Below are 10,552 nucleotides of genomic sequence, written 5' to 3' on the forward strand. Positions count from 1 at the left end.
TTTTGATCTCTTTTCTTCCTTCCCCTGATCGCTACAGCAAATTCTTTTACCCTTCTTTAGACAGTACATTTTTGAACGCAGATCCCTCATTCAGAACATAGGCCTCACCAAGATCTTTGGAAATCAACTCCCATTCGTACAAGTCTTTCCTACATCTTTTGTCATTAGTTTTCTGGCTTTGTGAGAAAAGGGGAAAGCATAGATAGAATATTATAAAAGCAAAATACTGCAGATACTGGAAATCTGAAACAAAAACATAAAATGCTGGAAAATCTCAGCAGGCCTGACAGCATCTGTGGAGAGAGAAACAGAGTTAACGTTTCGAGTTTGTATGGATCTTCTTCAGAGCTCTGAAGAAGAGTCATACGGGCTTGAAACGTTAACTCTGTTTCTCTATAGACAGAATATTAGTTGACTGATCAGAAACAGGAAGTTAGCATTAATGGCTCTTGCTGGTGTTGGAGTAAGTTTGGAAGTGGTGTATCTTTGGATCAGTGCTGGATCCACATTAATTTTTGACATTTCTAGAAAATAGGGAGAATGACATTTAATTTGATACTGAATACTGTGTGCAGTTTTGGTCTCCTTATTTAAGGAGGTACATATCTTCATTGGAAGCAGTTCGGAGAAGATTCACTTGGCTGATTCCTGGGATGACAGGGTTGTCTTATGAGGAAAGGTTAAGCAGGTTGAGCCTATACTCATTGAAGTTTAGAAGAACGGGAGGTGATCTTATTGAAACATTTGGATTCTGAGGGGCCCTGACGGGGTGGATGCTGAGAGGATCTTCCCCCCATGGGACAATCTAGAACTAGGGGGCACAGTATAAAATAAGGGGCCTTCCATTTAAGATGGAGGAATTTCTTCTTTCAAAGGGTCGTTAGTGTTTGAAATTCTCTCCACAAGCGAGCAGTGGAGGTTGAGTCTTTGAATATATTCAAGGCTGATTGAGACAGATTTTTGATTGACAAGTGGGCCAAGGTTTATGGGGACAGGCAGGAAAGTGGACTCCAAATGGCGCACTCCTGCTCCAAACTGCTAGGTTCTCATGTTCTTGAATTTGTGAATGACATAAATGACAAATGGTCAGGACAATGTCAAAAGACTTCAGGAGGACATAAGTGGGTGAACATAATGATCGAAGAGGTAGCAGATGCAATTTAACATGGAGAAACGTGAGCTGAGGCACCATCAAAGAATGGATGGCCACATATAAGGTAAAGATGCTGAAGGATGTGAAAACACACAGAGAGGTAAGGGTGCAAGTACGTAAGTTACAAAAAGGCCAGTGAAATTATGTATCTTATACATTAACTAAAAGGTTATGATAGTCTCTTGTACTTCAAAGTTAGGCTACAATTAGGGCAATGTTTGCAATTTTGGGCGTTCCATTACAGAAAGGACATTAAAGCTACAAAGAATTTATAGCATATTTTCACTTGGATGATCCCAGAGATGAAAAGCTGCTTAAGAGGACAGCCTTGAAGTAAGTTTACTCCCACAGGAGCAAAGAAGACTAGGAGTAGAGTTAGTAGGATTTTTTTTTAAATTTGACGGGGTTTGATAAGGTGAATAGGGAAAGGCTATTTTCTCTGGTTGGGAATTCTGTGACAAAGGGGCATCAATTTATAATTGTCATGAAGTGAGTGTGGAGAGGAGATTAACAGGAATGTCTTTACTCTGTGACTTGGTACACCATGGAACACTTTTGCCACTGGGAGTAGTTGAAGTAGAGGCCATTGCATCTTTTAAGGGAAGAGTAATTAAACATTTGAGGCAAAGATATGAAGAGGGAATGAGGCAATGGAGTTAGTTATAACTATAGCAAAATGTTAACATAGGGTCCAAATAATACCTTTGAGCTGTAACTTATACAATTAATGTTCGGTTCTAAGGGTTCTTTTTATTCATTCTTTAGGTTATCATAAATATATGTAGTAAGACATCAGCATTAGGTACACTGATGCCCCAGGGTGATATATTGTAAACCAGTAGATCCCCTCAGTCTCAGCTGTACCATGGCAAGGGTAGAACTAGATGCTTCTTTCACAAGGAGGAAGGGAAAATTGGACCTAAGTCAATGGATAGTAGGATGTGCACATCCTAATATCCATTGACAAGTTTCACTGGAAGAGGCTAAAGGCTCAGTCAACTCCCTAAAATCTCAGCAAAGAATAATACTTGTGGTGGTTGGATGGGGGGGTGGGGGTGGGGGGGGGAGGGGGTTGGTGGTGGTTGTCGGGGGGGAGCAATGGGGTAAGGGGAAGCTGGAAGGGAATAAGTAAAAAATATCGTTAAACAATTGCAATATTAAACTTTCTGCTTGCATTCCTTACCGGAAAATTCCTGATACATGGTTTGCACCTGCAGAATTCTGGGCAGTTACAGAGGCTTTTAAAGGCTTCACCGACGGCACCCAGGCATGCACAAATGAGCGAGCATCTCCAAAAGTTCTCACAGCAGGTCTTGCATTTACCCTCGGGGCAGCAGCTGCAGGGCGGGCATGCACAGGAGGGTCTGCATTTACTCTCAGGGCAGCAGCTGCAGGGCGGGCATTCACAGGGGGGTCTGCATTTACAGTCGGGGCAGCAGCTGCACCGTTTGCACTGGCAGGTGGGACAGGGTCTGCATGGCGGGCACTCACGGCAGTTTTGGCAGTTACAAATCTCGCAGGGCCTGCAGGGCGGGCATTCACAGAGGCGCTTGCAATCGCAGGTCTCGCAGGGCTTGCATTCCTCGCAGACACGGCACTTCGGGCACTCACAGGTGGTGCAAGGTTTGCATGTCTGGCAATCGCGGCAACGCGGGCACTCACAGTTGGCACAGGATTGGCATGGAGGGCAATCACGGCAGGGTCTACAGTCACAGGCAGGACAAGGTTCACACGTCTGGCATTTCCGGCAGTACGGGCAGTCACACGTCGGACAAGCGCTGCGGGTCAAGCATTCAGGGCATTGCTGGCAGTCACATGTTTGACAGCACAGTGGTGGGCATTGACAGGAGTCACAACAGTCTGTGCATTCATTTGTATCCCAAAATTCCAAGAATACCCATGCAGGAAAGATCATCTTTATCCGTAAAAAAAAAAGAGACAATAGCATTGCATTATATTATAAATTAATAGTTATTCATCTCCACTTCTCAAAAATTTATTTCTGCCTCACTTGAAGAATTCACCCTCCCTTTTCCAAACACAATTCATTGCTGAAGGTATAAGAAAGGGCTACCAAGTTCTCTGCCAATGGGGCACCTAACCTGGCTGTTTAGAAGCTACACAAGATCAACTTTAACCTCCTTCCTATGCTAAGATAAATCATAATTATCTTCCTAAAGATAAGCCCAGCAAGTACAGGCCAGTCAGTTTAACTTCAGTGGTGGGGGATCTTCTAGAAACAATAATTCGGGACAATATTAATATTCACGAGGGCAAATGCAGGTTAATTAAGGAAAGCCAGCATGGATTCCTTAAGAGGAAATCATGTTCAACTAACCTGCTGAAGTTTTGTCAATGAGGTAACAGAGAGGGTTGATGAGGGCAATGTTGTTGATGTGGTGTACATGGACTTCCAAAAGGTGTTTGATACAGTGCCGCAACAGGTTTGTGAGCAAAGTTATAGCTCATGGAATAAAAGGGACAGTAGCAGCATGAATACAGAATTGGCTGAGCAACAGGAAACAGAGGGTAGTGGTTAATGGGTGTTTTTCGGGCTGGAGGAAGGTTTGCACTGGAGTTCCTCAGGGGTCAGTGTTGGGGCCCTCGCTACTTCTGATATACATTAATGACATAGACCTTGGTGTACAAAGCACAATTCACAGTTTGCAGATGATACAAACCTTGGAAGCATTGTGAACTGTGAGGAGGATAGTGTAGAACTTCAAAAGGACAAAGACAAGTTGGTGGAATGGACAGATTGGTGGCAGATGAAGTTCACTGCAGAGAAATATGAAGTGACTCATTTTGGTAGGAAGAATATGGAGAGACAATATAAAATTAAGGATACAACTCTAAAGGTGATGCAGGGCCAGAAGACGGGCTAAATATATACATAAGTCATTGAAGGTGGCAGGACAGGTTGAGCGAGAAGTTAATAAAACATATGGTATCATAGAGTACAAGAGCAAGGAGGTTGTGTTAAATTTGTATAAGTCACTAGTTTGGCCTCAGTTAGAGTATTATGTCCAGTTCTGGGTGCCATAATTAAGGAAGGATGTGAAGGCATTAGAGAGGGAGCAGAAAAGATTCACGAGAATGGTTCCAGGGATGAAGAACTTCAGTTATAAAGATAGATTGGAGAAGTTAGGACTGTTTTCCTTGGAGAAAAGAATGTTAAGAGAAGATTTGATAGAGGTGTTCAAAATCATGAGGGTTCTGGACAGAATAGATAGGGAGAAACTGTTCCCACTCATGAAAGCATCGAGAATGAATGGACACAGGTTCAATGTAATTAGTAAAAGAAACAAAAGTGATAGGAGGAGAAACTTTTTTATGCAGCAAATGGTTAGGATTTGGAATGCACTGCCTGAGAGTGTGGTGGCCAAAAGTTATCTAATAAGAACATTAAAAATTTTTTAAGAATAGAAGAAGGAAGGCTTTTAAGCTTAACCCGCCCTGTCCCTTTTCATACATCATTGGATATCAGGCATTTTAATCACACCGCCCTTGGTGGCCATGCCTTCAGCTACCTAGGCCCTAAACTCTGGAATTCCCTCCCTCTGCGTGGAAGCAGGTTCAACTGAAGCATTCAAAAGGGAATTAGACTGTTATCTGAAAAGGCAGAATGTGCAGGGCTTACGGGGAGAAGGTGGGGAATGGTACTAGGTGAGTCGTTCATTCAGAGAGCTGGTGCAGACACTGTGGGCCGAATGGTTTCCTTCTGCACTGTAACAACTCCGTGATTCTGTGATACTAAGCTTCTTTGCTTTTGCTACATCTCAACACATTTCCTACAATTAACAACAACAACAATTTGCAATGTACAGCAACTTTAACATAGCCAAATGTCCCAAGGCTCTCCATAGAGAAGTTAGCAGACACAAATTGACACCCAGGCACTTAAGGAGACATATGGACAAATGGCCAAAAGTTTACTCAAAGGGGTACATTTTAATGAACGCTTTAAAGGAAAGAGAGGGAGAGAAGCAGAGGGAGGGAATTCTAGAGTTTAGGGCCTAGGTAGCTGAAGGCATGGCCACCAAGGGCGGTGTGATTAAAATGCCTGATATCCAATGATGTATGAAAAGGGACAGGGCGGGTTAAGCTTAAAAGCCTTCCTTCTTCTATTCTTAAAAAATTTTTAATGTTCTTATTAGATAACTTGGAAGAGGCAAATTTAATTGCCATCTGCGCATGCATACTGCAAGTTCCAGCGTAATTGTCAACAATGAACCAAGACACTAAGTGTAGACTTTAAATATTATTGTTAAGCAAGTTTAATGAAATTTAAAAACCTTATCTGAAACCATTATGTTCCTAATTTTCCAGTCCCAGTCTTCCTTTCTTTCTTGAAGACATTGGGCATGAAATTGATCTTTGCCAGTAGCACAAAGGGGTTTCATTACAAATCATCAGCCCATATTACACCATGCCAGATCTTCTGTACCACTGACTTCAACCAAATAGAAAATCAGGTACAGTGTAAAGCAATTTACTATGAGACCATTTTGTGCTAATGGCAATGACCAATTTCATCCCCTAACACTTAATGAGGTATGGTTCCTTAGGCTTCTCCTGCCCTCTGCCACCTCTTTGGCCATTTCTCATGGTTAATTGTAGTGATTGCAAGTAGGAGTGCAATGGCACCAGCCCAGCCTTTACCCAATGCCTGCACATGTGTACTCTCAAGCTAGAGTCAATGATTAGTGATCCATAATAGGAGATTTTCCCTTTCCTCGACCAGGGTTGCTTAAAGCCAATTTAAGAATCTAAATGCCTGAGATGAGCTAAACCAGCACAAACTTTGATTTAATGGCCTGGATGCCTTGGTACTAGGATCTGTTTATACTACACCAGGAGGAGAGCATTAGTCCTTTAAAGCACTGAAAGAAACCAGAAAAAATATTTCAGGTTATAAGCAAAAGGATATTGAATTAGTAATAACATTGATTTGTATGTTTCTGACAGGTTGGTTGATAATCCCAACAAAAGGCAAGAAAGCCTGACATAACATTGGGCATCCGGACAAATGAGAAGATCCTGACCAATGATCCAATGGGCAAGAATGTACTTCTGCACTTTGCCAAATTTCGCAAGGGCACCTGGAATTATGACCAGAATTTGGCCATGATCTTTTGATCTGTACAACAACAATGTGCACTTATATGGCATGTTTAACACAGTGGTCAAAGATTTAGGTTTTAAGGTGCATCTCAAAGGAGGAGGGTGAGGTAGAAAGGAGAGTCTTCAGAAAAGAATTCCAGAGCTTAGGACCGCGGCGTCAGTACCCATTGCCACACCTTTTATTTGGAGGAAGTGAGACGAGTTTATGGAGAATTTGTTCAGTGAGAGAACAAATTCAGCCAGATGGAGGAGAGTGGTGGTGGATGGGGATTGTTCGAGCCTCTGTTCGAGGAAGAAGTGGAGAGCCCTCAGACCATCCTGGTGGGGGATGGAGGTGTAGAGGTCCATGGTGAAGAGGAGGTGGTTGGGGCCAGGGAACTGTAAATTGTTGATATGATGTAGGGCGTCAGAGGAATCGCGGTTGTAGGTGGGAAGAGACTGGACAAGGGGAGAGAGAATGGAGTCAAGAAAGCAAGAAATGAGTTCCGTGGGGCAGGATCAGGCTGACACGATCGGTCTGCTGGGACAGTCTTGTTTGTGGATTTTGGGTAGGAGGTAGAAGTGGGCCGTCGGAGTTTGGGAGACTATGAGGTTGGAAGCTGTGGAGGGAAGATCTCCAGAGGAGGTGAGGTCAATGACAGTCCTGGAAATAATGGCTTGATGTTCAGTGGCAGGGTCATGGTCCAGGGGGAGGCAGGAGGAAGTGTCTGTGAGCTTTTAAATAGACCTTTGTTAGACAAGTGTGTTAAGTATTACTGTTTGGGACAAGTGGATAGAGCTAAGCTACAGTTCAGTCATAATCTAATTAAACAGTGGAACAGGCTTGAAGGAATTAAATGGGCCACTTGTGTTCCATTGTCACTATGTATGCTGTTCACAGAATCACAGAATTATGGCACAGGAGGAGGCCAATCAGCCCATTGTGTCTGCACTGGCTCTCTAAATGAGCATTATGACTTAGGGCCGTTCTTCTGCCCTTTCCCCATACCCTTGCACATTGTTTCTATTCAAATAATCTTCTAATGCCTTCTTGAATGCCTTGATTGAACCTGCCTCCACCACACTTCATTTTAACCCTGTGCCCTCTCATTCTTGATCCTTTTATGAGCGGGAACAGTTTCTCCCTATTTACTCGATCCAACCCACTCAAGATTTTGAACACCTGTACCAAATCTTTTAGCCTTCTCCTCTTCAAGGAGAACAGTCCCAAACTCTCCAATCTATCAGCATAACTGAAGTTTCTCATCCCTGGAACCATTTTTGTAAGCCTCTTCTGTATTCCCTCCAATGCGTTCATATCCTTCCTATAGTGTGGCACCCAGGACTATACACAATTCTTCAGCTCAGGTCTAACTAGTGTCTTATATAAGCTCAGCATAACCTCCCTGCTCTTCTACTCCATGCCCCAATTAATAAGCCCAGGATGCTATATGCTTTATTAACTGCACTCTTCACCTGTCTTGCCACTGCAATGACCTATGCACACATACACCAAGGTCTCTCTGCTCCTGCATCCCCCTTAAGAATTGTACCCCTTATTTCATATTGTTTCTCCATGTTCTTCCTACCAAAGTGCATCACCTCACACTTCTCCGCATTGACCTTCAACCGCCACCTATCTGCCCACTCCACCAACTTGTCTATGTCCTATTGAAATCCTATACTGTCCTCCTCACATTTTGCAATGCTTCCAAGTTTCGTATCATCTGAAAACTTTGAAATTGTCCCCTGCACACCAAGATCTAGATCACTAATATATATCAGGAAAATTTAGGGTCTCAATACTGACCCCTGGGGAACTCCAATACAAACTTTCCTCCAGCCCCGAAAACTATCCATTGACCATTACCCTCTGTTTCCTATTACTCAGCCAATTTTGTATCCATGTTGCTACTGTCCCTTTTATTCCTTGAGCTATAACTTTTCTCACAAGCCTGTTGTGTGGCACAGTGTCAAATGTCTTTTGAAAGTCCTTTTGGGATGTCCTTCAAGGCTGTTACAAGGCAGTCATTATGAGGATATTGAAAAAGGGCCTGAGAGTATTCTTCTGATTTTCTCTTCCTCTCTGTCACCATTACAATAAACATGGACAAGAGATTTATGATAGTATTGGCATCAGTTTGATCCCAAGGTGAACTTTCGACCCCATATCCCATCCACCTCCATAATATCATTAATCTGCTGCTGAAACCATCATCCAAATTTTGTGATCTCCAGATATGACTATTCTCATGCTTCCTTGGTCAGTCGCCCATCCTACCAAACTTGAAGTCATCCAAAACTCTCCTGTCCATATCCTATCTTGCACTATATCCCTCTCACCCATTGCCCCTCTCCTTGATAACCTATGTTGTCTCCCAGTCCAATTTAAAATTCTCATTCTCATTCCCGTCTTTAAGTTCCTTCATGGTCTCATTCTGCCCTGTCTTTATAATCTTCCCCAGCTTTACAATGCTCTGAGTACTCTGCATTCCTCCAACTCTGGTCTCTTGCGCATCCCCACTCACTTCACTCGCCTTTGGAGGCCATACCTTAAACTCCGGAATATCTTCCCCAAATCCCTCTGCCTCTCCCTCTTTCTCTCCCCCTTGAGTATCCCTCCTGAAAACCCACCCACGTAACCACATTTATAGCCAGTCCCACAGATGTCTTCAACTTGGTGTTAATTTTAGTCTGTGCCTCGGGTCACTTTTCTATCTTAAAGATGCTATTTTAACTGCAAGTTGTTGTTATGTTATAAGATACGCCTCCCCATGGTCCATCATAACTGCAACATAAAAAAAGCAACCATGACTGGGTATTTGGCCTTTTCACTTCCTACATTGGTTACTTCTGTGGTCTATCTGAGTGGGGTTTCTAATGTAGTGACAATAAGAACCTCTACACAATTTTGTGCCATGGAGACATATTCATTGCCAATTGGATTGTGATTATTTAACTTAACTTCACTTTGGACCCTTACTGCCACCAGGGAAGGGTAACTTTAATTCAATTCAGTCCTGTGAAGAAAAAGGGCCGTGTTCACACACAATGCAGCTCAGTCCCCTTAATTTATAGAATATTCTTGAAGTTTAAAAAAAGACTTGCATTGACACAACGCCTGATCATGTCTCTCAGAAACATCTCCAAGACCTTCGCTCACAATGAATTACTTTTTAAGGTGCTGATACAAAAGCAAAATATTGCAGCTGTTGGAATCTGAAATAGAAACAGAAAATGCTGGAAATACTCAGCAGGTCAGGCAGCATCTGTGGTGAGGGAAATATTTGGGTTCCAAAATGTTTCACTGAGTATTTCCAGCATCCTCTATTTTGATTAGTTTTTAAAGGGCATTAGCTATCATTATATGGGGAAATGTGGCAGCAATTTGGCACACATGCAAAATGCCATGCATATTCAAACCTCTCCAAAATTATAAGTATAACTTTTTTTTTGAAAAAGAGACTGCAGCGATCGGAATGACCATCATTCAATGTAATTTTACTTACCAAAATTCCAGAGCCAATAACTCCTCCCAAATACCACACAGTTGATGATACATTCTTCTTAGCATAGCGTGTGTCACCGTTTGGGAAAAAGAGCAATACGTTCACACAGAAACAGAGAATAGCTAATCCAAGAAGTATTACACCGAGACATCTTGCAGTCGTTCCAGAGCATAAAAACATGGTTTCTGGTCAATCTTGGCTCCGGAATTTCCACCTCACAGTCCGTGATCCTTGCTGTGTTGAAAGACTTCTTCTCAACCTCTGATGGTGAAGTATGTGTAGGGATGGACAGTCATGATGCAAGCTCTAGCCAAAGAAGACTTCTTTGCACACCATGATAGCGACTGTGGTAACCTTAGCAAAGCATAAACTGATGTAGGCTGGCCACAGTGAAAGCACTGATTTCTTTATGACACAACAAAAACTGCTCCGACGTCATAACTGCTCTTTGACATCATAAAGCAGCTTAACTGCCTCAAGTGTTTTAAGTAACAGTGCTAATATGATGAACATCATTGCTGATAACACTATCTTCACAGAAGTATTTCGGCAGCCTTTTCTCAGTTATTTACCAATGACGTGGTGTTGCAACTTATCTCGGAACACAGCGCTGCTAAACTTGCATGTGACATCACAATGAAAATTATGCATGTATCTTCTGCCTCTCTTCCCTTACCAAATAAATGAAAAGGTTTGTCAAATACTTTTATCTATTTAAGGACAGGACCCCTAGAATTGTAGAATATGTAGCGGATAAGTTTGAGGCTAAGCCACAATGTGGATGAAA

The 10,552-nt window shown here is 42.5% G+C and overlaps 1 protein-coding gene across 1 annotated transcript in view; it reads right to left on the bottom strand.

Moving 5' to 3' along the window:
• Positions 1 to 9,945, bottom strand: part of LOC121287063 (transmembrane 4 L6 family member 4-like) — a 29,092-nt gene extending 19,147 nt beyond the window's left edge. Inside the window, exon 1 of the mRNA XM_041204548.1 lies at positions 9,766 to 9,945. Within this exon, the coding sequence (XP_041060482.1) occupies positions 9,766 to 9,945 (180 nt within the window). The remainder of the gene's footprint in view (positions 1 to 9,765) is intronic.
• Between the last annotated feature and the right edge of the window lie 607 nt (positions 9,946 to 10,552).

Source organism: Carcharodon carcharias, chromosome 2, assembly GCF_017639515.1.
Source record: "Carcharodon carcharias isolate sCarCar2 chromosome 2, sCarCar2.pri, whole genome shotgun sequence".
Lineage (NCBI taxonomy): Eukaryota > Metazoa > Chordata > Chondrichthyes > Lamniformes > Lamnidae > Carcharodon > Carcharodon carcharias.